General features: G+C 44.8%; 1 protein-coding gene across 4 annotated transcripts in view; it reads left to right on the forward strand.

Moving 5' to 3' along the window:
• Window positions 1–21,737, forward strand: part of LOC143981923 (calpain-1 catalytic subunit-like) — a 116,048-nt gene that overhangs the window by 34,442 nt on the left and 59,869 nt on the right. For all 4 annotated transcript variants that reach the window (XM_077480192.1, XM_077480177.1, XM_077480184.1 and 1 more), the window contains 5 exons: window positions 6,958–7,043; window positions 7,125–7,196; window positions 9,545–9,708; window positions 16,404–16,543; window positions 18,862–19,067. In XM_077480192.1, the coding sequence (XP_077336318.1) occupies window positions 6,958–7,043; window positions 7,125–7,196; window positions 9,545–9,708; window positions 16,404–16,543; window positions 18,862–19,067 (668 nt within the window). The remainder of the gene's footprint in view (window positions 1–6,957; window positions 7,044–7,124; window positions 7,197–9,544; window positions 9,709–16,403; window positions 16,544–18,861; window positions 19,068–21,737) is intronic.

Here is a 21,737-nt window from a genome sequence, read left to right on the forward strand (position 1 = left end):
CAATGCTTTGCAGCAGGGCTAATTCCTGCAATAAAACTAGATTATATGGGAGAGGTTGCAGTGTCGTGGCACCAGCACCAGTGCCTAAGGCCAAATTTTTCTGCCCCTCTTTAACAGGGGCGTTTAAGTACAATTTTTGATGCAATGCTTTGCAGCAGGGCTAATTCCTGCAATAAAACTAGAGTATATGGGAGAGGTTGCAGTGTCGTGGCACCAGCACCAGTGCCATCAGCCCAATTTTTCTGCCCCTGTTTAACAGGGGTGTTTAATTACAATTTTTGATGCAATGCTTTGCAGCAGGGCTAATTCCTGCAATAAAACTAGAGTATATGGGAGAGGTTGCAGTGTGGTGGCACCAGCACCAGTGCCTAAGGCCCAATTTTTCTGCCCCTCTTTAACAGGGGTGTTTAAGTACAATTTTTGATGCAATGCTTTGCAGCAGGGCTAATTCCTGCAATAAAACTAGAGTATATGGGAGAGGTTGCAGTGACGTGGCACCAGCACCAGTGCCTAAGGCCCAATTTTTCTGCCCCTGTTTAACAGGGGCGTTTAATTACAATTTTTGATGCAATGCTTTGCAGCAGGGCTAATTTCTGCAATAAAACTAGAGTATATGGGAGAGGTTGCAGTGCCGTGGCACCAGCACCAGTGCCTAAGGCCCAATTTTTCTGCCCCTCTTTAACAGGGGCGTTTAAGTACAATTTTTGATGCAATGCTTTGCAGCAGGGCTAATTCCTGCAATAAAACTAGAGTATATGGGAGAGGTTGCAGTGTCGTGGCACCAGCACCAGTGCCTAAGGCCCAATTTTTCTGCCCCTGTTTAACAGGGACATGTAATTACAATTCTTGATATAATATTTCACAGGAGGGCCTGTTCCTGTACCCACCCAGAGTAACTGTGAGGACTTATAGTGTTGTGGCACCAGCACCACAACCACCAAAGGTCAATTTTTCTACCACTGTTCAACAATGGCATGTAATTACAATTCTTGATATAATCGTTCACAGCAGGGCGCTCCAGCGCCCACCAAGAGTCACTTTGAGGGCTTACAATGTTGTGGCAAAACCAACACCTTGTTCCGCCATTTCTGCAGAGCATATAGGGCAGGCCCCTACTTTCAAACATCCAACTTACAAACATCTCCTACTTGCAAACGGAAGGAGACAACAGCAAGTGAGATGAAAAAAGATGGACGACAAAACAAATTATACAGGGGTGATAACCCTTCCCTATGTTTTCCAAAAAGCTTAAAAAAAATTTTTTTGACTGGAGCTAGACTTTAAAAATGTACCAGTTGAAAATTACAAACAGATTCAACTTAACACAACAAACCTACACAGTCCCTGTCTTGTTTGCACCGCCTGTATACTGCTGTTCTGAGTATATAGGGCCTGGGGGCCACACGCATTTCCTTTTTTTAATATGGGTACGGGGTTCCCCTTAATATGCGTACAAGACCCAAAGGGGCTGGTAATGGGCAGGGAGGGCTACCCATGCCATTTTTCTCAATGATTTTCAACCATATTGCAGGAACCAGATATAACATTAAAACCGCAAGCAGCTTTAAATGACGTTATTTCCGTTAAATGTCATTTTGTGCAGGGACTGTTCTAAACACGTGGCACTTCACAGGCATACTACAGAAACCCCCCCGGCACCATATTTAAAGGAATAATTCACTTTTTTTTCAACTTTAATCGTCATTAAAATCAGTGCTCCCGCCAAAACGGCCGTTTTTAAAACTTTTTTTTGCATTGAGCCATGTCCCCTGGGGCAGGAGCCAGGTCCCCAAACCCTTTTTAGGACAGTATCTTGCATATTAGCCGTTAAAATTAGCACTTTTAATTTCGAACATTCAAGTCCCATAGACTTCAATGGGGTTCTAACGTTCGTACGAATTTGGGGTCCGTTCGAAAGTTCTGGTGCGAACCGAACCGGGGGGTGTTCGGCTCATCCCTAGTCATTAACCACTTCTTAAATGCTGAATTGGATTGTCTGCCTGCTATTTTCCCATTATTGACCTCGCTGTTGTAATACTTTGCTTTACTGGGTAAGTTTTACTGGAAAATGCTCTCCTAACAGCCTTTTTGCCTCCCCACTGCTCCAACAGTCCTACCTGACATCAGGAACAGGCCCCTGATTGAGGTCTATGGTCAGTGTTTCATGGTGTACAGTTCCTTCTTCCCATGCCCATCCTGCAGGGCAGAATTAACATAGGGGCTATTGGAGCTGCTGCTCCAGGCCTCTTACCTTAAAATAGGTCCATTTGCCAAGAAAATAAATAAAAAGCTAGAATAAAAAAATATATATATATCGACTTTGAGGGTCATGGTTCAGCAACCAAGGGTCACATGGGGACCTACCCCACCACTGGTCAAAATCTGGGGCTCCTATCATCTATGGTTCCGGAGATACAGGGCTCCTTGCGTAGACTGTCAGAACCTACATACAAAGTGGCCAGTTATAATACAAGCTGGCACACTGTTTGCAGCAGACTGATAGGATGAGCTCACAGAGTCTCTCCTCACTTCTTGCCAGAGGCACTGAGCTCAATGGACAGCTTGGAGCCTGTCAAACTCACCTATTAATTTCAATGGGACCACTCTGCAACTGCAAGCCAAACTCGCTCCCAGTAGAAGCATAGTCCAACAATGTAAAACTACCATTCAGCAATCTAAAAAAAAAAAAAAAAAGGAGTGGCAGTAGCACCTCATGAATGCCTGTAATCTGCTGCTATACCACTTGTTGAAAAGCAATCTACCACAGATCACTTTTCAGAGGGCAGTAAGCATTGCCGCAAATGTGAATGAAACTTGAAACACATCATCCATTTCACACTCCCCACAAACCAGGTCACTCCCCAGCCACTTCCCATGTTAGCCACCTCCCAGTTATTCCCCCCACTAATTGATATCCCTCCATGATCACCTCACACCCCCCTGCTGACAAACCTCTCTCCCCAGCTTATCCCCATACACCCTCTCACCTGCTGACCTGTGGATGGGGAAATCACTCCTGCAGTGTTATTGTGTTCAGCCAGTGGGGAGCCTTCCCTACCCACAGAATACAATGATCAGAGTTGCTAACTATAGCTGGCAGCACTGATTGTTTTGGGAAAAACCTGACAGGCTGATTGTACCCAAGTCAATTCATAGATTGACTTGTGTACAACCAGCTAGCCCATACATGGCTGGTCTCTGCTTAATTGGCTTAATTTCAATCCATGTATGGCACGATTAACCACTACACAGTCCCTAAACATCCTTCCACAACCCTTTAAATTTTCTCTTCCCAGATTCCTTCATCCTCCTCACCTGTACATAGTGCCCGCTGTCATACCCTCCACACTCCTCTCTTGTACATACTGTCCACTGTCAAACACTTTTCTTCTACACATACTGCTCACTGTCATACCCTCCACACTCCTCTCCTATACATAGTGCCCCCTGTTATACCCCCCACAATCCTCTCCTGTACATAGTGCCCGCTGTCATACCGGCCACATTGCTCTCCTGTACATACTGCTCACTGTCATACCCTCCACACTCCTCTCCTGTACATACTGCCCACTGTCATACCCTCCACACTCTTCTCCTGTACATACTGCCCACTGTCATACCCTCTACACTGCTGTCCTATACATACTGCCAACTGTCTTTCTCTCCACATTTCTCTCCTGTACATACTGCCCACATCATACCCTCCACACCCCTCTCCTGTACATAATGCCCCCTGTCATACCCCCCACAATCCTCTCCTGTACATACTGCCCACTGTCATACACTTCTCTCCTGTGCATACTGCCCCCATAATACCTTCCACACTCCTCTCCTGTACATACTGCCAACTGTCATACCCTCCACACTGCTCTCCTATACATACTGCCAACTGTCTTTCTCTCCACATTCCTCTCCTGCGCATACTGCCCACATCATACACTCCACACTCCTCCTGTACATACTGCCAACTGGCATACCCACCACACTCCTCTCCTGTACATATTGCCCACTGTAATACCCCCATACTCCTCTCCTCCACACTCCTCTCCTGTACATACTGCCCACTGGCATACCCTCCACACCCGTCTGCTGTGCATACTACCCATTGTCATACCCTGCACACTCATCTCATATACATAGTGCCCACTGTTATACCAACCATACTCCTCCTTTATGCCTCTTACCCACCAAAACAGTTCTTTAAAATTATATTGAATGTCCTCAATGTTACCAGCTCTAGAATGGGCACACTTTTGTTAGTTCAACTAAAGTAAATCTGCTTAAGAACAGGGAGATGCCAATGTAAACAGCATTTCCCCGTTCTGCCTAATGACAGGACACTGATCTTCTGCTCCCTATCATCGGGAGCAGTGATACACATACATACATACATACACAGCCCATCCTCCAGACAGTTAGAAACACTCCCCTAGGACACACTTAACCCCTCCCAGCCCCCTAGTGGTTAACCCCTTAACTGCCAGTGACATTTTTACAGTAATCAATGCAATTTTATAGCATTGATCGCTGTATTGTAATGTAATGGCCCCAAAAATGTGCAGTTACAATAAAAATTGCTGATCGCCGTCATTACTAGTAAAAAAAAAAAAATTATTATAAAAAATGCCATAAAACTATCCCCTATTTTGTAGATGCTATAACTTTTGCCCAAACCAATCAATATATGCTTATTGCGATTTTTTTTTTTTTTTTACCAAAAATATGTAGAAGAATACGTATTGGCCTAAATTGAGGAAAAAAAATGTTTTTTTATATATTTTTGGGGGATATTTATTATAGCAAAAAGTAAAAAAAATGTTTTTTCAAAATTGTTGCTATTTTTTTGTTTATAGCACAAAAAATAAAAAGCACAGGGGTGATCAAATATCACCAAAAGAACGCTCTGTTTGTGGGAAAACAATGCCAATTTTGTTCGGGAGCCACGTCGCACAACCGCACAATTGTCAGTTAAAGCGACGCAGTGCCGAATCGTAAAAACTGCTCTGGTCAGGAAGGGGGTAAATCCTTCCGGGGATGAAGTGGTTAATTTAATTTGTTATAACCAAAAAAGTGCATATTTATTTTTATTTTTTATAAAAAGCCCTATCAAAATCCTCAGCACCAGGCCCGTGATGTTCTTAATCTGGTCCTGCCATCCTGACCCACATGCAATCCATCAGTAATGCTTACTTAGGCTAGAAGAGGATTGACGCTGTTATGGAACAAACGAGCTGTGCAAGTTCAGGCTGCTTGAGGGCACAGTTGTAGGCTCTGTCTCTACTTGTCAAAGAGTTGCTTGGCTGCAGAAGGGTAGAAATGGTATGGGTAGAGGAAAGGAGTGATGACAGGGCTGCAGAAGAGGGTGGGCAGATATGGTTGCAAGGTGTAAAGAAGGATAGTTGCTGCTATCACTACATTTTGCCACAACATCATATATGCATCATTATTAATAATGAATTAATATTATTAACAACTACCCTGGTTACACACAGGTACCATTATACAGCACCTGTATTGGCTGTGTATTACTTCCCCTCTCTCTGAGGAAACCTGTCTCTAGGAACTATAGCTTCTGCAAATACACTTTAAGTAAAATCATGAAAATATGGTAGCGTAAGCGTGTAAACGCAAATTTCATTAAAGAATAAGTTCACCTTTTCAAAAAATCTAACAAATGCACATCTTTTTGCTGGTTAAAAAATGTGCATTTATTTTTATTTTTTTACGCAATCAGCAGATCGTGGGTGCCATGCAGGACTCCCACAGACTTGCCAGTGTTTCTGTGACAAAAGCTTTTAGTTCTCCATTCACAGAGCTCTGTGAATGAATAACGTGGCTGGGCGGAGCATTTTTTTTTCTCTAAAATAGTGACCGCGAGCGGGAGAAGATCCCCTGCTTGATGTCACTGAAGGCAGTGGAGCAGGCAGCCACTGCAATAGTGGGAACATGCTGCATGTTCCCAAAGGTGAACTTATTCTTTAAAATTATATTCGGGTAAACTCTCCAGTAATAACTAAAGTGTGCTTAATGGCAAGAGTTAATATACTAGAGCAGCTATTTTCAATCAGGGCTTCATGGAACCTTAGGGTTCCTCCAAAGGGTGCTAGGGGTTCCTAAGCAATGATCAATTCTGTCTCTTTGATAAGTAACCACTGTTAACAATATTCTTTTTAGTTATCTGTCGGAGGGGGAGGTTTTGGTCTACCTAATGACCACAAACAAAATGCCAGCAAGCTGGTTTTATAGAAGTGGATCTCTCGCCTAAGGAGCATTCTTCCCAGTGACCATCATTTTAAAGAGGAAGTAAACCCTGATGGGTTTACTTCCTCTTTCATTCCCTGCAAAGGTAAAGCATAATGGACTACTATGCATCGCATAGTAGTCCATTATGTGTCACTTACCTGACACAGGAGCCAGCGATGTCACCGCTGTCCCCTGTAGTCCGGCGCATCCATCTTCTCGGTGGGTCTCGCTGCTCCGCCGCTGTCATTCGGCGAAGCCGTCACTCCCGCGCAGGCGCACTGTGCCGCATGCGCCGTAGACACCGGTGCCTGTCTTTCGCCAAATATCTCCTAAACCGAGTAGGTTTGGGAGATATTTCTTGGACCTACAGGTAAGCCTTAATCTAGGCTTATCTGTAGGTCAAAGTGTGTTGTAAGGGTTTACAACCACTTTAATGTATTGTGAGGTATACCTATAGCAATTGTTAGCAGGGGTTCCCTGAGCCCTGATAGTTTTTTTTAAAGATTACTCCATGTTTGATGTCGAAACACTGCATTAGTGTTCACAACCTTTAGTGAACACCAAGTTTGATAATGTGAAAGAGGCCTAAATTGGCTTTGCAGACCCCACTAATCATTTCCTCCATGAGGAGCAAAGCAGAGGACTCTTTTCAAGATACATCTTGGTGGCTGTTTATACATTTAGCTCCATCCAATACCTGATCCTTTCTTGCAGGTTCAGACCATAAATGGGCCAGTATCTTTGCTCCAGGTCAGGAACCCTTGGGGACACACTGAGTGGACTGGACCTTGGAGAGATGGGTAGGATGTTTATGTCTTTGTCATTTTGAAGGTGGAGCTGCCAGAACTGTTGAAAAGACAATCCTGTGTTTTTTTTCTCAGGGGACCAGAATGGAATACTGTGATTGACTCCGAGCTGCCAGAGAATGTAGTTCTAGAGGATGGAGAATTCTGGTACAAATGTCAATTTAAATATTATCTTAAAAGTCCAAGATAAACATTTGACTCTTAGACCCCTTTCACACTGGGGCGTTTTTCAGGCGTTTTTCAAGCGCTTTAGCGTTAAAAAAAGCGCCTGTAAAGCGCTTGAAAGAAGCCTCATCTGCAGTCCCAATGTGAAATGTCAGCGCCCGAAAAACGCTCGTAAAGCGCCGCTTAAACTAGCAGCGCTTTACCAGCGTTTTTTGAGCGTTAATGGGGCGCTTTTAACCCCTGCTAGTGGCCAAATAAAGGGTTAAAAGCGCCCACAAAACGCTGCTGCCAATAGCGTTTTTCAGGCGTTTTTCGGGCGTTTTACAAGCGCTTCCCATTGATTTCAATGGGAAAGGGCGTTTTAGGAGCGTTATATTCACCGCTCCAAAAGCGCTGCAAAGAAGCTGCTTGCAGGACTTTTTTTTGACGCTCTGCCAGCGCAGCGCCTTGGTGTGAAAGCACTCGGGCTTTTACATTGGGATTGCAGTTGCAGCTTCTTTCAGGCGCTTTTTTTAACGCTAAAGCGCATGAAAAACGCCTGAAAAACGCCCCGGTGTGAAAGGGGTCTAAATGACAAATTTGTTTCCAGTATTGAGCCTCACTTTCAAAAGGAAATATACTATACGGCCAAAAGTTTGTGGACACCTGACTTTCACAACCATACCCCCATTTGTTGGACATCCATGGAAATTCCCACCCCTCCATTTGTGGATTTACTGTTCTGGGAAAACTTTCCAAAATATTTTGGTGTGTGTCTGTCAAAATATACAGTGGGGACAGAAAGTATTCAGACCCCCTTATATTTTTCACTCTTTGTTATATTGCAGCCATTTGCAAAAATCATTTAAGTTCATTTTTTTTCCTCATTAAAGCGGGAGTCCGCCGGGACTCCGCGTTTTTTTTTTTTTTTTTAAAAGCCAGCAGCTACAAATACTGCAGCTGCTGACTTTTAAAATCGTGACACTTACCTGTCCAGCGTGCCCGCGATGTCGGCACCCGAAGCCGATCTCTAGATCGTCTATCGTGTGCTGCCGCCGCCATCTTGGGTATGGGAATCAGGAAATGGAGCCTTTCGGCTTCATTTCCCGGTTCCCTACTGCGCATGCGCGAATCGCGCTGCGCAATAAGGACGGTCCCCGCTGCCTCTGGGATCTGTGTGTTTCCCAGCAGGCAGCGGGGCACTTGCGGAAAGGGGTGGGCACTTGCGGAAAGGGGCGTAATCTACGCCCCTTTCCGCAGAGAGCTATCCCGGAAGTGGGTGCAGAATACCTGTACTGTACAGGTATCTGCACCCCCCTCCCCCCTGAAAGGTGTCAATTGTGGCGCCGGAGGGGGGGGGTTCCGATGAGCGGAGGTCCACTTTAGGGTGGACCTCCGCTTTAATGTTAACACAGCACCCAATATTGACAGAAAAACACAGAATTGTTGAAATTTTCACAGATTTATTAAAAAAGAAAAACTGAAATATTGCATGGTCCTAAGTATTCATACCCTTTGCTGTGACACTCATATATTTAACTCAGGTGCTGCCCATTTCTTCTGATCATCCTTGAGATGGTTTTACACCTTCATTTGAGTCCAGCTGTGTTTCATTATACTGATTGGACTTGATTAGGAAAGCCACACAGCTGTCTATATAAGACCTTACAGCTCACAGTGCATGTCAGAGCAAATTAGAATCATGAGGTCAAAGGAAATCAAGTCTTTATGTTTCTGGCTCTGTACACGGGGGCATGGTCATGTTGAAACAGTATGTGCCTTCCCCAAATTGTTGCTACGAGGTTGGAATCACACAATTGTCTAAAAAGTCTTTGTATGTTGTAGCGTATATAGTACCCTACACTGAAAACATTTGAAATCAGTCATTTGGAGGAGTGTCCACAGTTAGCCATTGGGTATGATGGTCAGGTGTTGTCAAACATTTGGCTTTTAGTGCAAATGGAATCTATTACCGATTCTAAAATAAAAATGAAAATGATCTCATTATTGTAAATTGGTTCCCTAATTATATTTTTAAAGACAACATAGCTTCACTTGGAACAAAATTTCTTACATATTCCTCTCCTTGACAAAGAAATAAATCTGTTTAAAGCTGCTTTCCAACCAGGAAATCGGTCAGCTTACAAAAAAAAAAAATTGCATGGCTATAGGAAAAATATCTAAAATAATCGATCTACTTTAAGGCTCTATTCTGTAACTTATTGTTAATCATAAACTAGTGTCATGTAATATTTTTTAAGTAATGTGTCGAAGGTGAAATTGTGTCATTTAATGGTGATCAGATTGCTATACTGCTGTGCCTAGTGCTAATATTGTGTTTCTAAATGCAGGATTGCAGTTGAAGATTTCAAAGCAAATTTCCACTTTCTGGAGATCTGTCACTTGGGACCCCAGAGCCTCTTGGAAACTGACAGTGCTGCTAAACCCTGGGAGTATGTGATGTATGAAGGGCGCTGGGTGAAAGGACTTTCAGCAGGGGGCAGCCCTACCTCTGGTAATTGATGGGTACTTCCATGTCTCACAGGTTTCTTGTGTCTTTGTCACTTGAAGCGGGAAAGATATACCACTGTCGTCTTCTTGAAGTGGACCTGTGATTTGCTTTTACTGGGACAGGTTCTCTTTACTGTATGGGGCGTAAGGTACTTGATCTTAATTTGCCTCCTTTTTGCTATTAGCCCACCTGAGAAATACCTGGTACTTTCAAGTATGTAGGTACATGTGACACTCACCCTGCCTTCCAGTCCCCACAATGCAGTGCTTTTTTCTTGAATGGCCAATCACAGGCAAAATTTTTTTATTTTTATTTTAATCAAAAGGTGTTTATTAAACAAATTAGACAGTTTTCAATGTACAAATAATGCACTTGCAAATATCTATAGTTACAACGGTTATCCTAGTGCCCTTAACTTTAATCGAGGCAGCACGACCTTCAAGTCCACACTACGCTGAATCACAGAGACATATACATTACAGCTGGTGTTGAGAAAACCCTAGAACGTCAAGATCTCCCTGTCGGGCATTGCAAGATTCTGGACAGCACCAGTTCCCTGGGACTTAGCCCAGGGGTATCCAGCCATGGTGACCAGATGCTTTTGAATCTACCTCGGCTTCCCCTGTGTTGATAGATATATTTTTACATGACCAAAGTGTTCCCCATGTGTGTTATCCACGAGGCAACTGTGGGCGGTGTTATCAACTTACATCTCATCAAAATAAGTTTTTGGGTTTGAAACTGTGCCCTAAAGAATGCTATTCTCACCATCTCCTCTGGAATTACCTCCTCCAAAACTCCCAAGATACAGTGAGTTGGGTCTAAGGGGATGCTCATCTGAAACACTTGATTAAGCAAAGTACCGCACTCCAGTATCGGTGGAGCTTTGGGCAGTGTCAGAGCAGATTGATGAGATCCCACTGGTGCTGCCTGCAATTGCTGCACAGGGGTTCTGCCAGCCTCCCCATCTTATGTAATTTACGTGGGGTGTAGTGCACCCGAAGCACAATGTATAATTGGGATATTTTTTGGGCAATGTTAAGGGAGAAGGTAGTGATTGCAGGGCCTCCTCCCATTGGTCTCCCGTGAGTGGCCCTATGTCACTTTCCCATAGGGACGCTGCCTTAGTGGGGTGAGATCTTAAATGGTGTGTGAGTAGCATTTGATAACAATGTGAGATGGTCCCTTTGGTTTCATTGCCTGATTGTAAGAGGTGGAAAATAGGGTTGTTGGACATAACCCAGTTGTTAGCATCCCCCTGCGCCCCCACAACATGCCTGAGCTGGAGATAGGGGTAAAACATGGTGGGTGGCAGAGTAAACCTATTTTGTAGCTCAGGGAAAGACAGCAGCTTGCTGTCCCAAAATATGTGGAACAGCAAAGGTATACCAAAGGAGCGCCACTCGAGTCCCTGTTTGAGTTTTGCCAGTTCGGCATAGGAGAGGTTATCCCATATCGGGATTCAGTAAACCCTACCACCCCCTGCATCTGTTTGCCCTTGTTCCAGATTTGAAGTAGAGTAAGGGTAGGCCTCTGTTTTATGAAGCATCTTTGCCTCCAGACCCATCAGAACCGCTCCAGAGCCGATCAGCATCAACCTTGCTGAGGAGCCCACTGGATCATGGGCCATGGACTTGTTTCATTTGGGCTGCAATATAATATAGCCATGGATTGGGCACTGCCAATCCACCACTGTCTTTGGGTTACTGCAACTGCTCTAGTTTGATCCTAGGGGGGACCTGTATTCCACAATAAGTGTCTAAAGAGGGTGTTAACCACTCTGAATATTTTCAGGTGTTAATTTTGTCCCGCAATCAGATAGCAGGGGGGTACACATTTAATGGGCATTAGTCTGCGAGTCTGGGTGATATTTGTATTCCTAGGTGTTTGAATGAGGTCACTAATGCAGTTCCACCTCCCGATCCCCGTCAAGCACCATTAAGGGCGATTTGAACCAATTTATGGTCAGACCAGAGTAGTGCCAAAAACTGAAAATCATGGCCGTTACTTTGGCTAATGAGGCATTGGTGTCCCCCAGGAAAAGCATCATGTCGTCAGCATACAACATGATCTTCTCATGTAGATCACCAAACCGAGCCATGGGTTCTGGAAAAACATGAAAATTGTTTTGTACCTGGATTGCGCTTGCGCCATATATCCATCCAGCCTATCTCAGAAAGCAAGCAGCTAAGAGCTGTCCCCCTACCACCCCTGGTGGGGGGGGGGGGTTGGGGGATCTAATCTGGGGTCTAGATAGCAAATAAAGTTCCCATAATTAACACGGAACATTGGGCTTGTTGTCCAGGAACAACAGCAGCAACTGCAATACGTTCCGCGAGAACGGGGACAGAATGTATACAAAAGATAGAAGCAAGGTCCTGGTAAACAATTTGCAGTATAAAAATACACATCTGCCAGAGGCATTTACCAGGGAGTTAAGCTCCTGATAGGCCAACGCTTTGTGTATCAGTACACTTACTCCGTGGGAATAGGCAGAATGGGTGGAGTGATATTCTTTGCCAACCCATGCATATTGCAGGAACCTCACATTGTCCCCCAGGTGGTGAGTCTCCTGCAGGCCAATAATGGCTGGGTGGAATTTGCATAAGCAAGATGAGTTCATGGTCCATTTCAGCGGATCATTCACTCCTCGGACATTCCAAGACACAATGGGTGTGGATGACATTGCATACTCATAGATATATATACGGACAAGGACGTCCAGTGCACATCAGCAGCCCCCCCTTAACTGGCCAACCAGTCTGGGCACGTTGATAACCTGGAATAATCAGAATAAAATGCATTACGCATAGCATGCATCTCAAGGGGGCTGTACATTGGAAAAATATTGTGGATAGGAGGCAGTCAATTTTTCGCAACTGTGCAGCATATAAATTTAAGAATAAACACAAACTGAAGCAAAAGACATCCTGGGATACAGCCATGGTCACTGGACACAGCTAAGGCTTCCCAGGTAAGGCATATGTTCTACCACATCTTCTCGTGCCAACCGGGTCTCGAAACATAGGCCATGTAACCCATGACCACAGATAGTTCATAAGCAACCAACACGGTAGCATCTCTCATGTGGTCCGATGTAAGCAGCCGAACCAACAAAAAGTGAAAAGTGTGGATAAATTGCAGAAATAGTTCCTCTGTAAAAGGCAAACTGTATGGGGAACTTAGCGCCCATCATTTCCCCATTCCTTGTATTTCCTATCAGGGTATCATCCCCCACCATCTTCACGTCCGCGGCAGCGAAGAACTTGCCCATTTTGATCCAGCCCAATGGCTGCTTCTTGTGCATTTTCAAAGAACTAATTCATACCTCTGGCTGTTACCCTCAGCTTAGCTGGGAATAACATAGCATAGGATAGCTGTAGCCTTTGCAATCTCTTCTTGACATCCGCAAATTTCGATCGTCTGCCTTGTACCTCCACAGAGAAATCTGGGTAGAACGAGATTTTGGTGCCATTGTAGTGAATGGCTCCCTTCTCTCTGGCCAGGCACAGCACAACCCCACTGATCCTTGTAATTCAGAAGCCTGGCTAGTACTGATCTGGGAGGGTTGCCAGGTGTTTCTCAATGTCATCTGTTTTGTTTAGGACTTGGAAGGCCTGTTGGGTAACCATTCTAACATCCCTAGTAAGCAGGGGCAGCCGATCTTCCACATCGCTCACCCTGCCCTCCACTGCAGTGGTTCTTTCCCTGATCTTCTGAAGGTCTTGACGGAGGAGGGACACTGTTTCCTTCAGCCCTCCAAACTTTTCTTTCAGGTCATCCACAGAGGCAGTGCATTTGTGAACTGCATGCAGGATCTCTCTGAGCAAAGGTTGAGCATTATCCTCTGAAGGTATATCAAATAGATCAGGCGTAGGGTCAGTGAGAGATGTAGAGGTCTAATGGCATTGTGTCATCTAGCAAGCCTGCATCTTCCCTGTCTGTAGGCTCTGGGAGAGTGTGTTTCACTGGGAAGCATTCAGGGGTGAGTAACAAGGCCAGACAGCTTTTGGGTATAGTAGAGCATATCCCTGGGCTGTTATTTGGGCTTCTGGAGTTTGTTTACCTTGCTCCCACTCTGTTTTCTTCTCCATGCCTCATGGTGTTTTAGGAGTCTATAACTGCCAGGTGCCATCTTGGACAGCTTGGCACGCCGCAGCGTCTCCTTGGTTCCCCCGGGTTAGCATCAGCTTGGTTCTGGTAGCCAACAGGTCCGGATGGGTCAGCGGGCAGTGAAATCCGGACAGAACCGCTTGTGAGGAAAAGGTTATTTACAGGATCACCGTGCAGCAGGTCTGCTCACATGCCTGGTCAGGCCACGCCCCCACAGGCTCAAATGTTTCCCTGTACACAACTTTGCATAACTTTCCAAAAATATACAGGGATCTCCAGTTGCCTGCCGGCAGATTGGTGTGCTGGGGGAGCAAATGGAAGGTATGTACATATACCTTTATGCTCCATACAGTAAAGTGAAACTGTTAATTTTCCAGTGCTGCTGAGGTACAGGCCCAGATTAAACTAGTATTTGGCCTGTGCCTCCCCCACCTGTTTAGGGCTTGTTTGCATGGACATAGCAAGTGTACCAAAAACTTTTTAAAGCAGTCCTGTACAGATAGAATGATGGCGGCAGCCATTGCCGACCTTTCGTGCTGAAAAAGCTGGTTGTTGTATTGATGTATTAGCATCAATGCTTTCTCACCATGACCTAGAACACCTATGCAGACCAGGAGTTATGACTTCACTCTGGATTTGGCTCTGGTTCAGTGACTCAGAAAAAATGAAGTCATAGATAGCTAGGGCTAGGCAGTTAACATCTTCAGAAGGAGGACAACAATGACAGCCTTTAAATACCTTCTTCAGCAGAGGTTTCCTTTAACAAGAGTATTGGGCAAATGCAAGAATTTATATTTTACTGCTGTGATTTTTGTAATCTGGTGAACGTCCATTAATGCCACGTACACGCGATCGGAAATTCGGCCAACAAAAGACGTGGGGAGAGCTTTTCATCGGAAAATGTGACAGCGTGTAGGCTCCATCGGACTTTTGCTGGCGGAATTTTCGGCCAGCAAAAGATTGAGAGCAGGTTCTCAATTTTTCCGTCTGGAAAAAGATTGGAAATTCCGATCGCCTGTGGCAATTCCGACGCGCAATATTCTGACGCATGCTCATAAACAATTTGACTCATGCTTAGAAGCATTGAACTTAATTTTCACAGCTCGTCGTAGTGTTGTACATCACTGTTTTCTTGACAGTTGGAATTTGGTGTGACCGTGTGTAGGCAACACAAGCTTGAGCGGAATTCTGTCGGAAAAACCATCCAAGGCTTTTCCGACGAGAATTCCGATCGTGTGTACGCGGCATAAGAGAAAACCTCACTGCTTGATGTGAGCTCCTGTACTTTAGAAATCCTCATTCTTTGTGCTGTCCTAATAAATAGACCTGATGGCCTTAAAGCTTGCTTATTTAACCCTGGCATGCAGGTGAATGATTTCTAGGAAGTTGATTAAAAAAATCAGCACATTTGTGTTGGAAGAATATTTTCCACAGGAAATTATGTTTTTAATACCAGCTTAAGGAAGGAAAGGAAATAATAACCCGGTTATCTGGCCCTTTAAATCCTTCCTGTCATAAATCAGTATATGCTGAACAGTTTGGACTGATTTTTAGTAATTTCTTGTGCATGATAGAACAGTAGGCTAAGTATATTTTGAAAACTGTACAAGGATTCACAGGTGTATATGTACCAGATCTGCAATTACATTGGGCACAGCTGTTAAATTCTGGATCTCCCATCATTTTCTGTCTCAGTGACAATGGTCAATAGCAGGGTTCTCCAAATGTTTTAAACAAAAGGCCAGTATATTGTCCTTCAGACTTTTGGTGGGGTGGATTATGGCCATTGGGAGTAAAGATCCCGATGTCAGTGGGAAAAATCAATTCCCCATCTTTGGTGTTGGTGGGAGGGATTGTGCCCTATCCTTGGTGTCATTGGGAGGAATTGTGCCCTATTGTTGGTGTCATTGGGAGGGAATATGTCCCATTATTGGTATCATTGGGAGGACTTGTGTGTGTGTGGGGGGGGGGGTTAAAGTCCAATTGTTGGTATCAGTGGATGAAATAGTGCTCCCAGGGTCAAATAAAATCAAGCAGGGCCGCATTATGAGAATACATAAATTTATTTTACAATATTTCATGTGCATTTGGTTTATAAAATGTATTTTACAGTCCTGACCGTAATAAAGAACAAAAATATGTACAAAGTTATTACACATCCCCCTTTAAGTGCCCCAAGTTGCCATCAAGTCAATGTGGACTTCTGGTGACTAGGTAGATAGTCCTTTTTCTTCTCTTTGGGTCTCCGGTGATTGCAATGGTATGTTTAAACTTTCTGTGACTGCATTCAGCTATTTCATTGCTAGTTGTCTTCTTTTTACGTCAGCTTTTTGGAGAATGATTGTCTTTTTCCAGTGAGTTGGATTTTCTCATATGTCCAAAATAGGACACTATCAGTCCAGTCATCTGGACGTCTAAGGAAAGGTTGGGCTTGATTTATTGAGGGACCCATTTGTTTGTTTTACTTACTGTTCATTATATTCTTAGACTTCTTGACCAACACCAAAGTTCAAAGGCAATAATACTTTTCCTCCCTAATTTCTTTATTTTCCATGTCCAGATTTTTGTCTTTTATATCTTTACAGATTGTTATTGGATGAACCCACAATTTTCACTGTCACTCTCAGGGAATGAAAACACTCCATGCAGCTTTATTGTATCCATCATGCAGAAACACCAGAGGTTAAGAAAAACCACACAACGTGTAGCTTGTCATATATTTAAGGTAACCTATTGGTTAGCACTGCAGCATTTCAGCACTGGGGTCTCATGTCCAAACACTATCTGCATAGAGCTTGCATGTTCACCCTTTGTACACACTCCAAAAACATTCTGGTGGGTTAATTGGCTCTTGTCGAAATTGGCCCTAGTATGTACTGTATTTGCATGTATATATGCATATGAGATGGGTCCCTAAAACCTAGTAGACACTGGCCGAATGTCGGGTGGCATCGACCGATATCAGTAGAAACCGCCCAACATTCGACCCGTGTGTAAGGCAGACGGTTGGGCCAGCTTCTGTTGAAGGATCATGACTAAAAAAGGTCTGCCACACCAGCTCCCGATCAGTCCTCTCAGCCAATGGCTGAGAGCGCTGACCAGAGTGTTCTGGCAGAGGGGCCGCCCCCCTTTCAGAACACAATAGCACAGCAGTGTGTACAGGGCTTTTGATTATAAGCTTCCTGAGGGCAGGAACTGATGTGAATGTTCCATAAATAAAGTGCTGAATAAACTTGTCGCCTGTATATAATACATAATACGAACATATTTAGAAAATCTTCTATGACAATAAAGATAAAAATATAACCTGAATTTGCTGTTGTATGCAAAATGGAATATTCTTTAAAAGTCATAAGAAACAGATCTGGCTAGGGGTGTTTTGAAAACCTAAAGTAGAAGTAGGGCCAAAAGTTTTTTGGCCCTACTTCTCCTGGGGATCACATGAGTACACTTAATTCTGGGACTCCTGTGACACATATTCAGCTGACAGCAGGCTGTCAGCTGATGGTCCAGGTGACCCACGATTTGTTAGTGTGCCACTCAGGCTCAATCACTGTGGGAAGTAGCGTGGGTGATGCCGCATCCACTGCAGGGCCAGCAAGGGATGGAGCTCATCCCAGCTCCTATAGTTACTAGACGAAAGAGAGAAAGCATCCCTGATGCTACACATCCATGGTGTCCTGTGTTGGTATGGGAGAGACAAACTCAGCCTGGGCTCCCACCAGGCCATGCCCCCAATGTATTTCACTCCACCCCTCGGGGCTTAGTCATGGTGATCATGGGATCAGCTGATGGTCCAGGGTCTGAAGAGACCCAGACTTTAATGTTGGGATTCAACCAGGTGCCTGACTGACAGCTGAATCAGCCTCTTGGTGCGCCGATGAGAGCCTAAGCCACTCACTCCTGCCCCCTCCACAGCCCAGTACAGTAACTGGCTCACTGAAGACTGAGAAGTGAGAAATCAGCGGTCTTTGATCACTCAGTTCTCTGCTTTAGAGGCAGCGGGGGACCGATGTAGCATCAGACCGATGCTGCATCCACCTAGGTGAGTATGATTGCTTGTTTTTTTTTGTATCCCGCACTTCTCTTTAAAGGAAAGAAAAACTGGAAGTGTTTTCTAGAAGTACTGTTTATGTGAAGCGTCCAGTTTCTGTCTCCATTTTCATGGCTGATCTCCTGTGCATATTCAGATAGTCATTTAAACAAACAAATCTGAGAAACTGTAGTAACTTCAGCACGGAGGGACTTGACTGTTATAATAGGGGGCAGTTATACAACTGGTGCCCTGAAGGGTGAAAGAGCTCATAGGGTAGTATTGATGGGTAATATGGAGGGCCTGAGTTGTTGAAGATGATACTAAGGAGAAAAGAGATACAAAAGTCAAGTCATAGGAGGTAGCAATGGTGTTTCCATAGACTTCAGTTAAATGTTTGTGTTTCATAGATTGAAGAACAACTGGAACCTTTGCATTTTGTATTTGCTATCTTTGTTTCCATAAGAAGGTTTCTCCCCACTCTTTCTGACCTTGTCACAGGTCTCTTATGGGACAGAAAGTGAGTAAAGAAATCTTCTGAACAGAGACACAAATCTTTTAACAAATCTATTTAACAATTAAAATCTTGACAGTGTTCAGTCCAGTGTAAGTGGAGGTACACTGGTGTTCAGGAGTCGTTTTTCTGACCACAAAAAAATGCCAAACGCTCATAAACACTGATAAACGTCGATAAACGCTCAAAAACATGGCTCACCAGCGTTTTTTAACATTTATGATCCATTGAAAAAAAAAAAAAAAACGCTAAAAAGGGAACGCAGAAAAACGCTACACACTATTGTAAAAAGGTTAAAAAACATTGAAAGACTGACTGCAAAGCTACTGGTGTTTTTATAACATTATTTTAATGGCCAGTGTGCATGGAGCCTTATAAAAAAATATATTGGAGTAGATTATAAATAGATATAAACAGGGGTACTGTTTGCTATCATTTATAGATACTGTGCGAGCCATCATTTGACTTTATAGCCATTCTTTATTGTGTATTGCAGGGGGATGACACACATGCATATCTGTTTCAAGACCAGCTATGTTCCTTGCAGCCGGTTCTCAGTGCTGGGCCCTGTGCTAATCACAGAGAAGTGGTAATCTGCTCCAGCCTTCCTCCAGGAAACTATATCATCATCCCGTCTCTGGAGGAGTGCAACGAGGGAGAGTTTTTGGTCAGAGTTTTGACTGAAAAGGGAAATTCTTCTAGGTAACTATGACATGGATATACATATTTGAAAAGGTGCTGTACCTGTAGACAGGGGCGTACTGACAACTCATGGGGCCCCCGGGCAATAGGAGATTATGGGGCCCCCAGGCAATCAGAGATTATGGGGCCACACAGTATACACACACACACACACACACACACAGTATACAATCACACAGGTTACACATACATGTACACACAGTATACACAGATAGACCAAAAGGATGTTGGTAAGGGACATTTCAGAGGCACATGTAAAAAAAAACACAGATATTTACATACTGTCCCTGGTTTTACTGAGGCTGGCAACCATGATGGGGCCCCCTAGTGGCCCAGGGCCCTCAGGCAGTGCCCGAGTGGCTGAATGGTCAGTCAGCTCCTGCCTGTAGAGCAATACAGCCTCTACTTCAACATCCTGAAAAATAAAGAAGAAACTCAGCAAAATATATTTTTTAATTGACTGGAGAAGAATTAGAACATACTCACCGGCCACGTTATTAGATATACTTTACTAGTATTGGGTTGGACCCCCTTTTGCTTTCAGAACTGCCTTAAAGGGATTGTAAACCTTTGTTTTTTGTTTTGTTTTTTAATAACAAACATATACTTACCTCCACTGTGCAGTTAGTTTTGCACAGTGTGACCCCGATCCTCCTCTTCTGGGGCCCCCGAATGGCGCTCGTGGCTCCTCCTCGCATCAGTAAACCCTCTCGGAGAAACGTGGACCCTGGGTTACCTTGCGTGCGCGCTCCTGAGTCCAGCATTTGCGTCAATAGACACAGAATGCAGGACTTGGCCCCGCCCCCCAGCACCCACGTAATTGGATTTGATTGACAGCAGCGGGAGCCAATGGCTACGCTGCTATCACTCTATCCAATCAAAAGCCGAGAACCCCGGGCAGAGAAGTACAGAACGTCTCCGCCGAGGGAACGAATGGGCTCAGGCGAGTAAAACGGGGGGGCTGGAGGGCCAGTCAGCATCAGAAGTTTTTTCTCCTTAATGCATAGGATGCAATAAGGTGAAAAAACATGAGGGTTTATAACCCTTTAATTCTTCATATAGATTGATGATAGCATCATGCAGTTCCTGAAGATTTGTTGGCTGCACATCCATGATGCCAATCTTCCATTCCACCACATCCCAAAGGTGCTCTATTGGATTGAGATCTGGTGACTGTGGAGGCCATTGGAGTACAGTGACCTCATTGTCATGTTCCAGAAACCAGTGGTGAGATGATCTGAGCTTTGTGCATTATCCTGGAAGGAGCCAAAAGAAAATGAGTACACTGTAGTCTTAACCACTTCAGATCCGCGCTATTGCCAAATGACGGCATTAGCGCGGACCTAGATTTCCAGGACTACGTCTATTGACGTCGTCCTGGTTACGAGCGGCCTGCGCGCCCCCTGAGGGGCGCGCGCGGCGCGCTCTGTGATCGGCGAGTCCGTGAGACTCGCCTGATCACCGATCCGTGTAAGGGGTCGATCCCGACCCCTTATCACGTGATCAGCTGTCAGCCAATGACAGCTGATCATGTGATAGAACGGAGCCGGTAATCGGCTATTATTCCTCCTCGCGCTGACAGCGCGAGGAGAGAAAAAAAAAGCCGATCACCGGCGGCCGTGATCGGGACATCAGTCCCGATCACGGCCATCAATAAAAGGGACCACCTGCCACCTGCCTGTGCCCACCTGCCTCCCGCAGTGCCATCCTGAAGTAAAATAAAAGAAAAAGTAAGTGCCCCCCGTCAGTGCCCCCTGTCAGTGCCCATAGTGCCCACAGTGCCACCCACAGTGCCACCCACAGTGCCACCCACAGTGCCACCCCACAGTGCCACCCACAGTGCCACCCAATCTGCCTCAAAGGTGCTGCACCCCAGTGCCGCCCATCAGTGCCCAGCAGTGCCGCCCATCAGTGCCCAGCAGTGCCGCCCATCAGTGCCCAGCAGTGCCACCTATCAGAGCCACCTATCAGTGCCACCTATCAGTGCCCATCAGTCCCATCTATCTGTGGTACCTATCAGTGCCCATCCGTGCCACCCATCCGTGCCACTTATCCGTGCCACCCATCCGTGCCATCTTATCTGTGCCCATCTTTGCCCATCAGTGCCGCCTTATCTGTGCCCATCGGTGCCGCCTTATCTGTGCCTATTAGTGCCGCCTTAACTATGCCTATCAGTGCCCACCAGTGCAGCCTATCAGTGCCCACCAATGCAGCCCATCAGTGCCCACCAATGCAGCCCATCAGTGCCCACCAATGCAGCCTATCAGTGCCGCCTAATCAGCGCACTTCAATGAAGGAGAAAAATGACCCGTTTGCAAAATTTTATAACAAACTATTAAAACATGATTTTTTTTTTTTTTTGCATCTTTTTTTGTTTGTTTAGCAAAAAATAAAACTCCGAGCTGTAACTAAATACCACCAAAAGAAAGCTCTATTTGTGGGAAAAAAATGATAAAAATTTCATTTGGGTACAGTGTTGTATGACCGCGTAATTGTCACTCAAAGTGCATCAGCGCTGAAAGCTGAAAATTGGTCTGGGACTGAGGGGGGTTTAAGTGCCCAGTAAGCAAGTGGTTAAAGAGATGGACATGGTCAGTGACAATACTCAGGTAGGCTGTGGCGTTTAAACGATGCTCAGTTGGTACTAAGGGGCCCAAAGTGTGCCAAGAA

This window comes from Lithobates pipiens, unplaced genomic scaffold, assembly GCF_037356315.1.
Source record: "Lithobates pipiens isolate NorthernLeopardFrog02 unplaced genomic scaffold, aLitPip1_a1.2 Scaffold_1, whole genome shotgun sequence".
Classification (NCBI taxonomy): domain Eukaryota; kingdom Metazoa; phylum Chordata; class Amphibia; order Anura; family Ranidae; genus Lithobates; species Lithobates pipiens.